This window comes from Sceloporus occidentalis, unplaced genomic scaffold, assembly GCF_023333645.1.
Source record: "Sceloporus occidentalis isolate IW3139 unplaced genomic scaffold, rSceOcc1.0.p SCAF_159, whole genome shotgun sequence".
In the NCBI taxonomy this organism is placed as follows: Eukaryota; Metazoa; Chordata; class Lepidosauria; order Squamata; family Phrynosomatidae; genus Sceloporus; species Sceloporus occidentalis.
In genome coordinates, this window is record NW_028317139.1 from 1,325,290 (window position 1) to 1,344,829 (window position 19,540).

The 19,540-nt window shown below is 43.6% G+C and overlaps 1 protein-coding gene across 1 annotated transcript in view; it reads left to right on the forward strand.

Annotated features, from left to right (window-relative positions):
- Positions 1 to 15,474, forward strand: part of LOC149280150 (F-box-like/WD repeat-containing protein TBL1X) — a 32,587-nt gene extending 17,113 nt beyond the window's left edge. The window contains exons 6-14 of the mRNA XM_089500776.1: positions 307 to 370; positions 515 to 612; positions 1,423 to 1,483; positions 1,947 to 2,068; positions 11,582 to 11,656; positions 13,690 to 13,817; positions 14,212 to 14,377; positions 14,750 to 14,851; positions 15,448 to 15,474. Coding sequence (XP_089356902.1) covers positions 307 to 370; positions 515 to 612; positions 1,423 to 1,483; positions 1,947 to 2,068; positions 11,582 to 11,656; positions 13,690 to 13,817; positions 14,212 to 14,377; positions 14,750 to 14,851; positions 15,448 to 15,474 — 843 coding nt within the window. The remainder of the gene's footprint in view (positions 1 to 306; positions 371 to 514; positions 613 to 1,422; positions 1,484 to 1,946; positions 2,069 to 11,581; positions 11,657 to 13,689; positions 13,818 to 14,211; positions 14,378 to 14,749; positions 14,852 to 15,447) is intronic.
- The last annotated feature ends 4,066 nt before the right edge of the window (positions 15,475 to 19,540 follow it).

Sequence of the window (19,540 nt, forward strand, 5' to 3'; positions counted from 1 at the left end):
TGACTAAATACTTTTTTGCCCCACTGTAGGTTGTTACAAACTGAAATGGTTTCTTAAAAGTTTCTATATTGTTTGTTTTTGTCCGATTAAACTACCAGAGGAAATAATACAATTATACATCGACTAAGCTATATTTCCTTCCATAATAAGTGCAATTTGTGCTTTATTTGAGCAAAACAGCACTTTGAAGCCTGAGTTTCAAGGCTGATTGTACATTTTGCGCAAGGATTTTTGTGGTTTGGTTGGCATTTAAGCCCTTGGTGCACATTAAAACAGATTACCTTTGTTCCTTTCATCCTTTCGTAGACCGATGGCACACTCTTAGCTACAGGATCATATGACGGCTTTGCAAGGATTTGGACGCAGGATGGTAAGCTGATCTTGTGCAAGTGTTTCTCCTCCAAAGTTATTGTAATTCAAGCGAATATTTTGGCAACACCTGTTTGTTCTTACAAATAAGACGTACAGTAATCTGTAATATATTGAAATTGCAACTATTTTATGTTGTGTACAGGTAACCTTGCAAGTACTCTCGGCCAACATAAAGGTCCCATATTTGCACTGAAGTGGAACAAAAAGGGGAACTACATACTGAGTGCGGGGGTTGATAAGGTATGTGTTTTAGGGCAGGATTTATAGAGACAGAATTTGATAAGAAACATTTTTTTCATCTCATTTTTTTATAACTGTTGTAAGACCTCAAACCTTACTTGATCATTTTGTCTTGGGATCACCCAGATAGTCTTATGTGCATCATATGCACGTTTAGCTTCCCTTACTATAGTGGCAGGCAATGTTCCTTCTAATCTGCGCGCATGTGTGCACGCACGCATGTTTTGCAACCAGCACATAATACGAAAATAACCTGTTTCTAAATACCATTTACTTTACCAATGACAGAGGTAAAGTATGATATCAGAAAATTGCAAACAAGCTTGGCTTTGACCCTGATATATTGCTGCATTTTCCTATGGAAATTAAGCTTTTGGGTTTAATGTAAGTGATGTTGTATTCTTTATTAAATGTGAAAATATATCTGACATTTTTTCCTACCCTCCTTATTGTGCCGAATGAATTAAGCTGTGAAAACAACTTGCCAACACACACAAATGCCTGTGGGATGAGTATGCGGAAAGAATATTTAATAGTTTGTCAGTCTAATCAAGGACAAATGTATTACCGGTCAAAGAATGGAATAATATGACTTTTTTAAATGAAAATATGTATATAAAAAAAAAAGACTTTTGTAAAACATTTTTGCCCAACAATCCATTATCTCAGTGGAAAAAAAATATGCAAAGCTATTTAATACTGTTTGAATGGTTTGAATAAATATGTCATGGAATACTTTTCAGAGGTCAACACCTTATTATTATAATAATTACATATATTATAATTTGTGACTTATTATAAATCTTACAGACGACAATAATTTGGGACGCTCATACAGGAGAAGCAAAGCAACAGTTCCCCTTTCATTCAGGTACTGGTAAATATTTACATTTATAGAAACTCAATTGTATATAAATGTGTGTGTATAACATACTGTGTATATATACCGTATATATATTTATATATATACAGTATATAATGTTGATTTATTAAAGGGTGTTTATTGAAACATGTAAAAATTGCGGTCATTTTTTCAGCCAATCACTATAGCCTTTAACATAGCCAAATATTTTATAGTGCCGGCAGTGCTGTACAATAAGGTTATATATAAAAATTACGTGTTTAAGCAAATGGTGGAAGGTCCTTTTTACTAGACAAATATGGAAAAGAAAGGAGCAATAATTGTGAATAGTGATCCAATGTTAAAGTAATTAAGAACTAAAGTTATAAATAAGGTTATATATGAATTAATAATGACTAAAGTGTTGGAATGGGAAGTGTCTGGAAAGTGTAAGAAATGGTCATTGACATTTTGCATTATACCGTCTCTTCAGCTCCAGCTCTAGATGTGGATTGGCAAAATAACACCACGTTTGCCTCTTGTAGTACCGACATGTGTATACATGTGTGCAGACTTGGCTGCGACCGACCTGTCAAAACTTTTCAAGGACACACAGTAAGTTAACACATGATATATTGGCCGTCCTTTTGGTGAATTTGCCTTCTCTTTTGCAAGACTTTAAGTGTGAGAAATGTATGCATTCAGAAGACTGGAACGCCAAAGAAGCCATGAGTATTAACACTAAACAATGCTTAGTCCACGTTTTCCATTCTATGCATTCTCATACACCAAGGCTGTTTGCATCCTGGTGTATCACATCTGTACATGTGCCAGTTATGAATAAAAGTGGAAGGAGTGAAGCAAGATGGCCTGATTTAAATTTTGAATATATGTTTATAAAATTCATTTTATTTTGCTGACAATTTGGATGTAATGCTTGAAAGTCTGAGATGGGCTCTGGGAATCAAATGTGATTACTGAGCCTCTAGAAAAGCTTTAATCTATGACTGTTGGTCAGTGGCTTCTTGGTCTGCTAACTCCTCTCCTAGTCCACCTACTCCAAACTTATTTTGGGGAAGTCAAGGGCCTGACCACAACTAGCCCTGCCTCCAATTGTTGGCTCCAATCCGCCCTTATATGTAGCCCAAGGAACGCATGCCTGGTTAGAGGGAAAGATAGAGAGCGTGGGAGAGGGGTGGGAGTCCTTAACTGAGAATTCCCAGTCATTTCCTTATTCCTTCAATGCATTAGGTATTCTGGAATGTTTATTTAATTTTCATCAGTGGGGTACAATTATGCCAAGTTAAACCAGTTAAGTTGATTAAAAAATGCATTTTTCTAGGCAAATTGAGACTTCTCTTTTTAAAACCATGAGGCTTCAGCTGCCATGATTATATAACAGTAAAACTAACTCACAAAAGATGCTTTCTAATAATCAGGACCACATGTTTGGAATTCCTCTTGATTTATTTCACTTGACACTTAACAAATATGGTGTTGGCAGAAAAAGAGAACAGATTTCTGGAAACAACTGTAAAACTGCAGAACAATTTTAGCAAGATTGATTTTTTTTTTTTTGTAAATATAATTTTTATTAGTTTTCAAGGAACAACAGAAAAACAGGGAAAAAGGGAGAGGGCAAAAAGGACAATAGGGAGGAGGAGTACAGGTGGATAGGACGGACGGGAGGAGGGCACAAGGAGATAAAACTGGGCACAAATACCCGACGCAGCGGGCAAAAGCAATACAAAATCCAATGAAACACCGGCACCTGGACAGCCATGCAGACACAGCGGTCTGTACAGCGTGGGAATATCGGAACATGAGCAAACAAGAAACGGCGGCGCCCAGGTAAATAAAGGCGGTGTGATAAGGCAAATTACACAGGACAAGTAGACCTCCCCACCACCCACCCAGGAGGGAGAAAGGAATCAGGGTAAGAAACCAGAGGGAAGAGCAAGAGGGAAAAAAGGAGACAAACACACAGACAAGACACCAGGAAGAGAGAGAGAGATAAAGGGAAAAAAAAAAAAAATAAAACACACACACACACAGAGACGAGGTCCCACCCGGCACCCAGCAGCTCACAACACAAAAAGGCAGCATCACTCCCGTAGGAGAGATTTAGTAAGAGGGTCCGCCAAAAACGAGAGCCAGTGAAACCACGTCCGGAGATATTGTGCATGTCGGTCCTCGGATTGCAACACCAGCTCTTCAAACACCCTGATTGACTCGACCCGTTCGATCCATTCGCGAAAGGAGGGCGGAGAAGCGTCCTTCCAGTGGAGCGGTATAAGCGACCGTGCAGCAGCTAGTAAATGACGGATCACCGACTTCTTGAAGCCAGCCACGGACTGAGTGGTATGACTGAGCAAATAAAAACTAGGCAGGAACAGTGGAGGGTCGTCGGAAAGGCGTTGAACCGTCTCATGGACACTCGACCAGAACGGAGCAATCTTAGGACAGTCCCACCAGATATGGAGCAGAGTACCAGGAGCAACACCACAGCGCCAGCACTTGTCGGAGGAGTCGGGAAAAGCTTTATGGAGCGCCACAGGCGTCATGTACCAGTGGGTAAGGAGTTTGTAGGAAGTCTCCTGCGCCTTCGTTTGTCTGGAGCACTTGTGCGTCAGAAGAAAGATCTTGTCCCAATCAGACTGGTCCAGCGTAATGCGCAACATCCGTTCCCAGAGACTTTGAAAACGTAATGGCTCGGCTCTCGGGTGCTGAAGAATGAGTTGGTAAAGTAGGGAAACACCATGCGCCGGGAGCTCAGATGTGGTGCACAGTGATTCGAAACGAGTAGGAGCCCTAGCGGGCGAGCCGGATCCCAGGAGGGACGAGAAATAACTGGACAGCTGACAGTACTGAAAGCGTTCCAGGAGGGAAGGCCCCGAGTCGCCGCATATGTCTGCCAGGGAGCGCAGACGATGCCCATCAAGGAACTGAGAGAGCGGGACGTAATCCGACGAGGCCGTCCGCAAGTAAGGGCCCGGCGCCTGTCCCGGGGGAAAATCAGGGTTGTTCCGCAGCGGCAGCAGTGGCGATGGGTATGACGTCAGACTCAAATTAACATGGAGAGAGTGCAGGACTCGTAACGACGCGGATACCAAGGGGTGAGCCCGAGCCAGGTCCCAGGAGTGATGCCGCTGCAGCCACGGGAGGTGACCAACAGGGATGCCCAGGAGCGACGACTCCATAGCTATCCACAATTTGTGCAAGGGACCATGTGCCCACTCCAGGACCCTCAAAAGATGGCAGGCGTGATAGTAAGTACGGGGACACGGCAGGCCCATCCCCCCACAGGACCTGGGGAGGACTAACGTAGAGAAGCGATTCTTGGGCCTCCTGTTAGCCCACACAAAGCGAAGGAACATGGTCTTGAGAGAAGCAAAAAAGGACGGGGGTAGCTGAATGGGAATCGTCTGCAACAGGTAAAGAATCCTAGGCATCACATTCATCTTCAGGGCACCAATCCGCCCAAACCAGGACAAATACTGCGGGGACCAGCGGGACAGATCGCGTTGCAGGGCAACCAATAGTGGAGGAAAGTTGCTGGCGTACATACGAGACAAGTCACTTGTGAGCCAGATGCCCAGATACTTCAGTTGACCGGCAGCCCACTTGAAGGGAAAAGTAGACATCAACCAGCTGCCCTCAGACTGTGGCAGAGAAACATTGAGTATCTCCGACTTGGTAGAATTAATCTTAAAGTTCGAGAGCCTCCCATAGAGCCGAAACTCCTCAATGATGTTAGGAAGAGAAACCCTCGGAGCAGTCACGGCAAAAAGCAAGTCATCCGCATAACCAAGCACCTTATGATGCGTACCCCCCAGCAACAGACCCCTGATATCCGGATTCTGCCTAATGGCCTCCAAAAATGGTTCAAGGGACAAGATAAACAGGAGAGGGGAGAGGGGGCAACCCTGTCTAGTGCCATTAGTGATAGGGAAAGGATCCGTCAGGGCCCCATTAACCCTAATTCTAGCCGAGGGGGCAGTATACAGGGAGAGAACCCACCGAAGCATATGAGGACCAAAATTTAAGTGCTGCAAGACAGCGGACAGGAAAGACCAATCCAGCCTGTCGAACGCCTTCTCGGCATCCGTCGACAGGAGCAGGAGAGGGGACCGAAGGTGCCCAGCTGCATGTATGAGGGTCATAGCACGCATCGTATTGTCCCGGGATTCCCGCCCCCTAACAAACCCGGATTGGTCAGGGTGTACCAGGCGTGGAACCAAGGGTTGCAACCTGGTGGCTAAGATCTTGGAAAATAACTTAATATCCGCATTAAGCAGAGAAATGGGCCTATAACTACTACAAAGTTCGGGATCTTTCCCGTCCTTTGGGATCAAAGAGATTTTGGCCATCAGGGTAGAGGGGTGGAAATCGAAGCCATCAACAAGGGCATTAAAGGACTTCACTAACTGAGGGCCCAGGATATCTATCAATTTTTTATAATAAAGTAGTGGGAGGCCATCCGGACCCGGGCATTTACCGGACTTGGAATGTTTCATAGCCGCCACGAGCTCCGGCAGGGAGATGGGGGCCTCCAGCTGGTCAGAAACGTCGGAGGTAAGACGCCGTCGCAGGAACTTTTGGAGGTAAGCCTTGATTTGCTCCATTTTGCGGAACTTGGCATCCGGGGACAGGGCCGGAGACAAGTTGTAAAGTCCCGTGTAGTACGACACAAATTCTTTCATAATGTCCTGAGGGAGACGATGAGGCGTGCCCAGAGAGGACTTGATGCGAGGAATATAAGAGAGCGTGCGTCTCTGACGTAGTGCCCTTGCCAGGTACTTTCCAGGCTTATCACCATGTTCGTAAAACAGGGCTTTCATATGCAGAAACGATTTACGGGCACGAGCGTTGAGGATGGAAGAAAGTTCTCTCCGGCATTGCAACAATAACTGGTAGTCCTCAGCTGAAGCGTCGTCCATGTGGCGCCGCTCGAGTTCAGCAATCCTCTCATATAGGGAACGGAGCGCAAGCGAGTTGGCCTTTTTCCGTTCAGCACCCAGAGCAATGAAATGGCCACGAATCACGCACTTGTGCGTCTCCCAAACAGTCAATGGCGACATCCCAGGGGTCAAATTATCCTTAAAAAAGTCAGTTAAAGTCCCTTTAATTTTGGAGAAGTTCACAGCATCGGACAAAAGCGACTCATTGAGCCTCCACGTCGTAAAAGCAGGGCGAGTCAAGGAGGAAGAGACGGACACCACCAGAGGAGCATGATCCGACAATGTAATCGAGCCATAGCGAGCGCCAGTCAGGCGAGAAAGATGATAATAGGGCAAAAAAATATAATCAATTCGCGTGTATAACTGCCGGGGAGAGGAGTAGAAACTGTAATCCCTGTCAGACGGATGAAGGGCCCTCCAGCAGTCCACCAACTGAAAGTCCCTGAGCAGCAACTTTATCCTATTCAGAACAGACGGAGCAACACTGGAACGGCCCACGGAAACGTCCAACCTGGGGTCCACGGCAACGTTGAAGTCCCCACCCAGGATCAGGACCCCCTCCTGGAAAGGGCGCAAGGAGCGGAGAATCCTGGAAAGGCAGTTATGTTGCAGTCTGTTAGGTAAGTATATATTAGCGAATGTGTAGAGCGCCTCCCCAATAGTGCCTTTGACAAAGATGTAGCGCCCCTCCTGGTCGGAAAGCTGAGCCGTCGGCACAAAAGGTGTGAACTTGTCAAACAATATAGCAGTACCCTTGGCCTTCGCTACAGGGTTATGACTAAAAAAAACCATCGGGTAGTCGGAAGTGAGCAGGTTAGGAGCCGAATTCGACCGGAAGTGGGTCTCTTGTACAAAGGCCACTGAGACCTTGTTGAACTTTAATTCACGCATAAGAGTAGACCGCTTTTCCGGAATATTAAGGCCCTTCACATTATATGACATAACTATAAGGTCCCGCCGTAGAAGCGAGCGGGAGGGAGCAGAGCGGGACATCACGAAAATAAATTAACAACCAAAAATAAAAAATAAAAAAAAAAGGGGGGGGGGGAGAAGGAAAACAGAGAAGGAAACAAGGGGAAAAGAACACAGACAAAGATACACCAGACACAACACAAATAGGGTAAACCTGACCAGCCTCTAGGGCAACACTTGGACGTCCAGCCAGACAACCCGTAATAGGCGCCGTAGACCACGCCAAGGCAGAGATATGCCCAAGGCAAGGGGTCGGCGGTAGCCACCGAGAAGAACAAAACCACCCTACTAAAACGTAAGCAGGGTGAAACAATAAAAAGAAAACCAAAAACTCTGTGGGAGAGACCGTCGCCCCCCTCCGACAGATACGTGGAACAAGTAGCGTCTGTAGACAGACAGCAGTAGAACCCGAGACCGAAGCAAACGGAAACGCAGATTGTGCGGAAACTAGACCGAGCCCCCCCCAGAGAGAAGGCAGCGACCCCCCTCTGCAAAGAAATATGTGTGAGTTGGCGGGAACGCGGCGGGAGCGCGTGGTGTGAATGCGGTGCGAGTGCCGCAGGTGACAGCGGAAAAAGAAAAAGAAAAACGGACAATAAAGCAAAGCCCGAGGTAATGTGTGGTATATGGGCAACAAGGCCACAGTGGCGGGAGTGTGTGGTGGGAGTGTGGTGAGAGTACCCCAGGCGGCACCGGCAAAAAAAAAAAAAAAAAAAAAAAAAAAAAGGGAAAACAAAATAAAATGAGAAGTGTGGGCACCGGACCACAGAGCTCCAGCAGCATAGCCCGTGTCAACGTGTGGCACCGGAAGCGCGCAGCAGCGACAACGACCCTGCCAAAAAGGGCAACAGGGCCACAGCGGTGTGAACGTGTGGTGAGAATGTGGTGCGAGTGCCGCCGTCAGCAGCGGAAAAACAAAGAAGAGAAAGGAAAAGAAATTAAAACAATAAGTGTGTACCCCGAGCCATATAGCTCCAGTAGCATAGCCTACGGCAATGTGTGATACAGAAAGCGCGTAGCGGCGCAAACAACCGCGCAGATGTGTGTATATTTAAAAAAAAAAAAATAAATAAGAAAAGGGGGGGAGGGGGGATCAACAGCCCCCGAAGGAAGATGCGGTGCATGAGAGCATGTGAGAGGAGACGCACGAGACGGCAGGGCCACAGTGTATAGGGGACAAGGGCCCCAGCGGAGGAAGAGCCAAGGCAAGCCCAATCCGAAAAACATATACCCGAGATAGAATGGGGCGAGAGAGCATGTAACGTAATGCACCCATACATACACATGGCCATAAACAAAATCCCAAATATATAACCTGGGCCCGGCAAATCCGGCAGACGGAGCACCGCAGTCCGAGAGCGGAGCAAAAGTTAACCGAACAGCACGGAACCTGCCAGCGAAGGGAGGAGCAGGCGGAGGAGGTCCACTCGGGCCCAAATCCCCACCCAAACAACCGGAACCCCCCCAAGTCGCTAATGGCCGATAGATGAGACAGGCAGCCCGAACACCTCCAGCAGCGCGGGACGCAGGCCAAGTGATGACGACAGAGTCCCAGGCCCAGCCATCCAGCACCCCCACCCAAACAACAGGAGCCCTCCCTCAAAAAATAAATAAGTAAATAAACAAAAAAAAAATACAAAAAAAATATTAAGACGAGCCACCGGGGACTCACAACAGACAGTAAACGGTGGCATGAGGGGAGGGCCAGCCAAGAACCGCGGAGGACACCGTGCAGCCGCTACTCCTCACTCTCCCTCACCCGAACAGCTGGACCGGCCCAGTCAGGATGCGCGGAAGCAGGATCAGGCCGTCGAAGACGAGAGGTGTGCGGGGGGCCTCGAGCCCTCTGGCGCAGGGGACCCCCGGTCGGGCCATCCCCAGCATGCAGAGCAGGTAAGGACCAATCGACGATGTCGAGCTCGGGTAGGCGCAATTCCTCCAGAAAGGCAGGCAATTCGTGCGGGAAACGAAGCACTTTGATGGCGTTATCAACCCGTACCTTGAGGCAAAAGGGGAAACCCCAACTGTAGCGGAGGCCTCGGCGTCGAAGTTCAGCCGTTAAAGGCCGCAGGCAACGGCGCGTCTGGAGTGTGATGTCCGAGAGGTCCGGAAAAAAGGAGATCTCACGGCCTCGGTAACTCCAGGTACCTACTTCCTTGGCCTTGCGCAGGATGTCCTCTTTAAGCTGGAAGGGCACTATCCGGCAAATGATATCCCTCGGAGGAGCAGAAGCGGGGCCCCGCGGTCGCAAAGCCCTATGAGCCCTATCCATCTCTATCGGAGATCCATCAGGCCGATTCAGCAGGCCATTGAAAATGCAGGTGAGTATGGCAAACACGTCTTCAGGCTCCGATGAGGGGGACTCCGGGACACCTCTGATCCGCACGTTGTGCCTACGGCCCCGATTATCTAGGTCCTCTAGGCGTCGCCTGTAATCCGCCAAAAGTCCCGTGTGGTGCGCAGTGACCTGGGTCACCCGAGAAATACGCGTGGTCTGCTGGGCAAGGTCTCGTTCCTGCTGAGCAACCCGCTGGTCAAGGCCCGCCAAATCCGCGCGCAGCGTGGCAACCTCCTCCTTCACAGCCTGTCGCAGCTCCACAATCAGCTGGCCAAAGTCAGCCTTCCACGGAGCAGAGGAAAAAAGCTGCCGGACCGCTTCGCTCTCCACGGGAGTAGCAGGTGGGTCATGCGGGGAGGGCACATCGCGGGCCCGATCTCCTACCTCCACAGAACTCGAGGGAGAGGAGGCCCCAGAGGCCTCAGGATCCTGCGAAGCCAGGTCTCTCGGCGTCTGGAAATAGTCTCTCAGGGACGAGGATGTTCCCCTCCCTCGATCCCCCGGGGTTTTAGGGTCGCGTTCCGCCTTCTTATTCCTACCCATGGCGCAGGATGGTCTCGGATTGTGCAAATAATGTCGGAGGGAAGACGGAGCTCAGCTCTCACACAGCCATCTTCCCTGGCGGTCAGCCACGCCCCCCAAGATTGATTTATTCACAGTTACTTTCAATTCCTATTTTTATTCTCATATTCATGTATGACTTTTTAACGATTTCTTTCTTTTTTCCATGATGTACATTCTTTTAAGTTTATCAGATAGTACCATAACAAATATTATCTCTTCTGGTGTAAACAGAGTAAGCTTTACTTACTTTGCTGCCGTGTTGACCTGCTGTTGAGTTGACGATCAAATCTGTTAACTGAGTTGGTTGAACAAAAAAGTGGTAAGGTCTGCCATGCAGGCATGTCAAATTAGGTAAACTTGCCTCTTTGTCTAACTAGATTCTTTTTTCACCTTGACTGTCAACTTGACTCAACACAATATGGTTTTAATAACAACCCCTTCCCAATTGGCACTTAAGTCAACATGAGTTGACTGCGGTTGACTTGACAATCTTCTTTATGTTAGCAAAAAGGCCAATTGCTCATTCACCTCCTCAGAAATTGCATGAACAACATAATTTGACTGTTTAACTTAACACAACCTGATCCTGTATGAAGAGACCCTAGGCACTGGTATACAACAGGAGGAACGCCATCTTGCGCATTTGTGCTTTCCCTGTTATGTACAGCTGTATAATTGCTATTAGTTTGGGACAGATCTGTTTTCCAGCGGGAAACTGCATATAGAGGCACAGTCAGTTTCCGTTATGCGTAAAGCACTTCAAGGGTTCATCTCTTTCAGTGCCATAAATTAACAGTAAGGGTAAACTAACATCAAGTAACATAATGTGAGGAGAAAAATATTATCCTCAGTAATATTTATTACTAACTGGTATAAGACAGTATTTTTTCTTTTATCGTTTTAAGATTTTAAATGCATTCAATTTAAATAATGAATTATCTAGATTATACTGTATATTATGCAAAAGCCTTTGCTGAACCTTTAAAGATTGACAGAACACCCCCACACCAGTTTCACAGCATAAAGAGCCAAACATTAATATTTTTGGGATCCAGAGAAAAACTGCATTTTAATCGTTTGTGGAAAAAATATTTCAATGACTATTATTCTTGGTTGAAAATGTAAGTTTAGAACGGAACTTATGATCACATAAAAATTTAAAAAAAATTGACTTAGTGTGCTTATTTTTCTTTTCCGCGTGAGATGTGATTGCCCTCTTGTGGATATCTGGCAGGTCCTCAACTACAGCATACTGTACCAGTAACCCACATCTTTTTGTTATTATTTTTATAGAATGAAGTGAATGCAATCAAATGGGACCCATCAGGGATGCTCCTAGCTTCATGCTCGGATGATATGACATTGAAGGTGAGAATAAATCATATAATATATAGTGTCACCAAATATTTACTTGTCAATATTAATTCTGCCATCTTGCAACATTTGGTGTTGCAGCAACGTGACACACCATTCATGAGGTCACCTGCAGGTCCATGTATGTTACATGAGAAGCAACATAATATCAGTGAGCGTTGGCATGTTCTCAGGTCACGGCCCACTCACAGAACACTTCTGCCTCTTTGTATCTGTGCATTGCCCGGTTACCAGCTGTCCTTTAGAATCAGGACACTGGCTGGGACATGATCCCGATTCTTGCTATTGCTGGCAACTATGTGGCATGACTTCTCACAAATGTCTGCAGCAGAATCTTTTAGTGAGGTTGTAGGTAGTGAAAAGCACCTGGGTGGCTGAGCATCATAGCAAATGTAATCCAGAGCATCTGGAATGCCTGAGATAGCCCCATTGTTACATTAGGATACTAATGATGTTATGTCAATAAATATATATAGGGGTAGTAGAAGCATTATTAAACACTCATCCACATCTACCAGACAAGCCAGAAGGCTTGTTTTTTCCCAGAAATCCCATGGTGCTGCCTCAACCACAAGGAATTCTGGGTAGGCGAATGCAAGTAAGGTCAACAATGATCACTTTTTATATATATAAAGCATGAGGATTTCTGTTTTTTGCCCAAGACACACAAGTTCACCTGCCACATCAAGGCACTCCACATGGTAAAGAAACCACTGTTAAAATGGCTTGATAGTTTGTTCAATGGCTATTACTAAATTTAATGCCATTGATGCCAACCAGTAAATTGGCATCACATGCCCCTGATACAGATTAGCATCAGTATTCCGATGAGAACAGTTTGCTGGTGGCAACTTTTAATTAAAGCCAGCTTAAGATGGTTGAAGGGCCCATTGGATCATGTACACATATTCTTTCGTTTAGCCCAGGGCTGTCGGAAGGGTGAGTCGAGAGAGGCACTCGCGTTGGGCGCAGCTGCGAGAGGTTGGAGAGATCACAATCTCCCTCTAACCGGCCTAACATTAGGGAGCACAAGGTCTGTCACTTCAGACCTTGGCTTCCGTGCTCCCTAATCACTACACACCGGCAATAGATGCCAAATGCCGGGTATGACGTCATCCCCGCACTCTGCATCAATAGCCGGCGCATAGTGATGAGGAAGTGACAGACCTCACGCTCCCAAATTTGGATGGAGAATGGAAGGTGGAGTATGGAAGATGAGAAAGGTAAGGGCAGTGTATGTGTATATATGTGTGTGGGTTTGTAAGCTTGTGTGTGTATGTGTATATGTGTGTGTAAAGGCAGGGGTGTGTAATGGCAGTGTAGGTATTTGTGTGTTTGTAAGCTGGTGTGTGTATGTGTAAAGGCAGGGGTGTGTAAGGGCAGTATATGTGTATATGTGTGTTTATGGGCAGGTGTGTATAAGGGCAGTGTATGTGTATATGTGTGTGTGTATGGGCAGTGTATGTGTATATGTGTGTTTATGGGCAGGTGTGTGTAATGGCAGTGTGTGTGGGCAGTCGTGTGTAAAGGCAGTGTGTGTGGGCAGTCGTGTGTAAGGGCAGTGTATGTGTATATGTGTGTTTATGGGCAGTCGTGTGTAAGGGCAGTGTATGTGTATATGTGTGTTTATGGGCAGGTGTGTGTAAAGGCAGTGTGTAAGGGCAATGTAAATAAAATAGCCTATGTAAAATAAATAGCTGGGGGGCACAATTTTCCATTCTTGCCTCGGACGCAAAAGGAGCCAGCTACGGCTCTGGTATAGCGCCTGCATCTTTCCAGTGAGCGCAAGAAGACTAAGGGTAGTGGGTAACCCTGTGTTTGGCTGAATGTCATAACCACACATGATAGAATTGACCAGACAAGTTAGTATAGAAACAATATATTTTATAATTGTTTTCTAAATCTCTTTTGATCGTATTTGTAATTTCTTTCTGATAATTCTATTATAGGAAGAAACAGCTGATTAGGCTCACACCAAGGTTCCAACAAAATAAGAAGTACTTACTATTGTATTTTTTTAATCCTAGATATGGAGTATGAAACAAGATGTGTGTGTACATGACCTACAGGCCCACAACAAAGAAATCTACACAATCAAATGGAGTCCAACAGGACCAGGCACCAGCAATCCAAACGCAAACATCATGTTAGCCAGGTATATTACTAAACAAAAATTACTGTCTTCCACTCTTTGGTAGATCTATTGCTCCAGTTCCCATTTAAAGCTATGAAATTGAAGTTTACTTAATATAAAACCAGATTCATTTAGAAATATGGGCTGGTGATATTACAGTGTATCGACCATGAAATACAGCACTGTAGGATTTGCTAGGATGAACATCAGTTATCTAAATAAGAGAAGGGTGAAATTTGGCATTCTATCTGAAGAGGGCTCTGTTTTATAGATTACTCACCCATAACTTTGTTATTTAGCTAATTTCAAAATGCAAAAAAGCGCCAATTCCTAAAAAATATCTACCTCTCTGTGACCTAATCATGTATGATTAAATGCTAACTACTCTTATCTTGCTGTTGCATGTTTTTCACAGCGCTTCTTTTGATTCGACAGTCCGGCTATGGGATGTTGAGCGTGGCGTTTGCATTCACACGTTAACTAAGCATCATGAACCTGTGTATAGTGTAGCTTTTAGTCCTGATGGAAAGTACCTGGCCAGTGGCTCGTTTGATAAATGTGTCCATGTATGGAACACCCAGGTAAGTAGTTGTTCTGTGTATTATTCAAAGAACCGTATTCTCCATAAAGAATACACACAATGCTATAATCCCCAGAGTGCAGTTCTTTAATACATACAGTCATTTTAAACCTCAACCTTTACTCGTGTACTATGTATTCCTTCGGTTTACTGTATAGAGCAGTTGTAACAAGACAATATGTAACCCAACTATAATGGTATGCCTAACTTTTGCGTTGTATTTTTATGGTTAATTCAGTATTATGTTATTATTATGTTTAGGATAGAAAAAGACAAAAACCTTATGTTCAGGTGTTTAGCTAACTAGTTACGTATATATATTATATATATTATATGCTTTTATCACGGTTAATGCAAAATGTTTTGTTTCCAGAGTGGATCACTAGTACACAGCTACAGAGGAACAGGGGGGATTTTTGAAGTTTGCTGGAATGCCAGGGGTGATAAAGTCGGAGCGAGTGCATCGGATGGATCAGTAAGTATTCACTAGAAGGTATTCACCGAAACGCCAGTAGAGATGGATGGAAAATTTTAAAATGCATTTGCAGATGTTACTGAAAAGAATTCAGGCTTCTAGTCAGCTTCAGCAGTAACTTTGACAAAAGCATCACCAAACAATAAAAACCATGTAATACCGTTCTGAATAAAACGTAAAACAGCATGTTCATAGATCTTACTTAAAGGTATCTTACAAATACAGAATTATCCTAATTAAGGAATGACACTGGCTCTGAGGAATAAATACATTACAAATACATACGGTAAAAACAATGGCAACGCTAAATGAGTGACACTCTTTGTAACAGAAACATCAGAGATTATGTACTTAATGTACTAATCAATTGTATAGTTCTACTATTAAGTCTGAATCCTTTTTTTAACCTTTCTTTCATATCAAAATTCTCCAAAAAACAGTGTACAAAAATAGTTATTTAATGTTTTCTAATTAGAAAAAAAAGTGCTTAAGAGAATTTTTGTTTACGTAAAGGAAAGTTTGTTTTAGAGCTTTTTATTGTTATTATTCCCACTCAGATGTTAACATTGTTTGGTTCTGTGTATTTTTTTTTTAAGGTGTGTGTTCTGGATCTGCGGAAATAATGCTAAATTATCACATAAGTTCAAATGGACCAGCAGAAAATGTGCACTGTTCGGAACAACAGATTCCATTATTGTACGAACTTGACAAAGTCCGAGTGTACAACTCAAGTAAACCTCTCTACATGCAGAATCCTTCAGGACATCCACAACCTGCATGGATCCATTTCAACAGATAGCTCTTTGGAGTGAATGGTCTCCGCTTTGAGGCCAGTTTCAGCCTGTTTGTGATTCCCAGAGGTGTTTGGTTTAAGAACAGTGCCAAAAATAGTAAGGAGATAAGCAAGATAAGGCTGCAATAAACCAAAAGGGAAAGCAAACCTGTTTTATTTTGCCTTCAAATGTGGACACTACAAATGTATTCCCAAAGGACCTGCAAACAAAGACCAGTTTTTAACAATTAATCCATGTGATTTTGTAATCACACTTTCTATTTTGTAGAGCATTTTTGTTTTGCTTATAGTCAATGGTTCACTTGTCTTCTACCAGCTCAGCCTAGGTCAGGGCAGAAGAAGACCGCAGAGATATCCAAGGAACTAACTTTAAGTGCAGCTTTTCTTTTATCCAGAATCAATGTTGACACTCTGGCTTATAACTGAAGAAATGCTAGCTTGACCCGCATCGTCCCAAGCCCCTTTTTTTTAAATCTAGACACACTTTTAGCTCTTATCTTGATTAGCTCTCAACATCAGTAATGGATTGACCAACAACACACTTCTTAGGATCTCTTGCACTGAGGTCCGCGTCTTCTCCACAGCTTACTTTACAAGGTCACCTTGATGAGAGTGTCATACACTTTTTTTAAGAATGCAGAAACAGGAAAGCTTTTTACATGAAAGATGAACTTTTACAAGAAAGAGCCCACTGTATTTTTGAAAAAGAAAAAGAAAAAATATTTTTATGTTAAAAGCTTAATTCTAAAATGAGAAAAAATGCAAATGTTGGGTTTGTCTAAGTCATGCAAAAAAAAAAGTTAAAATGCAGAGTAAATTAAAGACTCAGTACCCATTTTGACTTTTGTTTTTCATTATTTGATGTACTGTATTATCATGAGGTTTACAAAAAGGAATTCAGCGGGTGCAGCACCCACTACTTTTTGTTCACTCGTTTTTCAGGTGATTACAGTCAACTAGTAAAAGAGGACTATGTAAAACAAGGCACACTATTAGATGGAATAGGAATAATCAGAATGTGCTCTTGAATTTTACCCAGTTACATACTATTTACCAGATTTCTGAAACAAATCTAAGAACAATTCCACACATGTTTTATAACACTGAAAGATTGGTCAGTGTGCCAGTTATGCTGAACCACAGGCCTCACCGCGTGTATATACTCTGGATTTTCTTGATAGCATGTGACACTGTGATAAAGATCTTAAAATTACAGAACTTTACAATTAACCATTCTTTGATTTTCCCATCCATTATACTAACTTTATATACTTTGGGAATCTATTAACTAAAATCAACTCCAACACCAACAGTTGACCTAACTCAGACCAAGTAACTATGAAAGACATAGCAGCTCATCTATTTATTACTCCATTGGTATGTATTAAAAAGTCATCTAAGACCAAACTGACAGTTGAGTTAAAAAAAAAGGGGTCCAACTTGTTTAAATGTATTGACTCAGCAGGTTTCACTGCCAGCTTGCAAGACCAACTTACCTTACGTGCCCAACAATTAAAGAAGTGATAATGCAACGTAAGGGAAATAAACTACCAACAGTCTTTATGAAGCTTGTAAAAGCAACTGCCGGCCAAAAGTATAGGTTTCTGTATGTTGCAAATGGCTGTATTCTGTGTCTATACTCACAGGGTTAACTGTCAAACTCCAAAAAAATTAGCCTGTGTTGTGTTTAAAACGCTGCAAAAATGTCTTACATACAAAACCTTCAACTTTGGTGTCGTCAGTGTTACAAACAATGTTAAGATGTACAGGAATCCACTTACAAGTAAACAGCAGAGACAGAAGATTGCACAATAGTGTAATACTGTGTAAAATGTATGTGAACTCGTTTTAATAAAAGTCACTACTACACAACGACACTACTAAAAGGAGCTTTCACCTAATACATTCTCAAAAGTAGTTTCTGAAATGGTCTTCCTCATTTCACTTCATTTTCCACCATGACTGGAATCATTCTACCAAAATGTTATTTTGTCCGTGTGACGGTAATGCTGCTTACTAATGGGAAACATGATACAAACCTACCATCTAGAGAGAGGACTTATCTTCTTTATAGATATGCCTGTTACATCATCATCTCTGCTTCTTTGATAGCTCATAAGTAAATTCTTCAAGGAAGAATTATATTAATAAGTGCAGTTTCGTAGGGACACAGCAGCAAAAAATACCTACTTAATAAAGCTCTAACCAAATTGTCCAAATGCGGAGTCCTAGGGACAGCCTCCTCCCGTTGTGGTGTGCCCGGAAACTGCACCCTTTTGTAGAAGTGCGCCGGTAGTCAAGACTGAACTCATGGGTACAAGCGGAAGACATAAGAAAGAAGACAGAACAAGAAAATACAAGAGGAGAAGCTGAACCGCCTGAAAGGAGACAGTGGCACGGAAGGTCGGGGGACATTGAAAATATCTAAACAGTGATTATAGGCTGGGGGAAAAAGTGCAGTCTATAATCGGAACAATACGGTACATTGTACATGTCTATTGTTGTTTTTCTCAAATTTTTTTATATCAATGACTGTATACCCTGTATGTAAAACAGTTTCTGGATTTGGTACAGGCACTTGAAAATAAAAGAAATCTCAATGTTTACACACACATTTCTCTAACGACCCTGCTACATACACCAATGGGCTGGCTACCATGAGAGGCAAGAGCAAACCCCCTGCTGTACAGTGCAATCCGAACATGGCAACTAATCGGACAACAATTAAACTTATCCTTCCAACAATCAATCCAATCAATCAAACCAGTTAGGACACCCATTCACATGATGGGCAGATAAGGGACTCACTGGCATAAGACATGTCTTGAATCAAAACACAAAGACCATCCAATCCATTGAACAACTAAGAGATAAATACCCTTAAATATTACACAATTCTCATACACGCAAGCAAAGCATTTTGCCCACTCTCAAATACAACGTTTAAGCATGGATCACTGGGGAAACCCCTTGGACCACCTTCCTGTGTTCACCCATCAACATCTAATCTTTTCTCCATGATTAGACAGAGCATAGATTTTGAATCACTCCGTAATAACCACTTAAGACATACTGAAGGCCCAACTAAAAATGCTTAAAACTATCCTGTCCTCTTTATACGGTGAAATGTTCTACAGAATCTTCCATGCCTCATCCATTTTCTCGACACAATGCTATAAAATGGGCAGATCCAATACAGATCAATGCACCAAATGCAAACATCCAGCAGCCGATCTAGTCCATTGTCTACGGCACTGTCAACACTCCTAAACATTATTTGAATTATGTTCAAAGATATGCCAATAGTGACCTTCACATAAAAATACGGCTTTCATCTATCTAAGTCATCCTTTGCATCATATGCTCACATCACAGACATGCCAAACTACAAAGAATCCTAGCAGCAGTCACCCTAAAAACTATACTCCACCCCTGTATTGAGACCACACCACCGCCTCTTTTACTTTTCCATTCCAAATTATGCCACCTCTTCCGCATGTCGCGATAAACGGCACAACGCACAAAAGTAATGCCACCGCATCTTTCTTCCACACCTGGCTACCATACATTAACACACTTCCCATCCAAACAAGTACGTGAGTTAAACACACGTTCCAACACACAACCTGGTACATGATGGAATAACTAAGACAAGACGTGATCCCACTGACCTAACGAACATCAGTGTCTACACCTTCTATGTACCTTCTTTGTACCTTCAATGTATTATTGCTGGTAAAACACTTTCTAAATAAATAAGTATTTTCAGATTCACTTGCAGAGGTCAGGGTGTCCCTGTCCTGCGCTGGTGAGCTTTAGCTAAACTGTATGTAGTTAGGGATGTACGTACGTATATAGAATGCTCAAGACTATGAATTTCAAACTCCCGTTCTTAT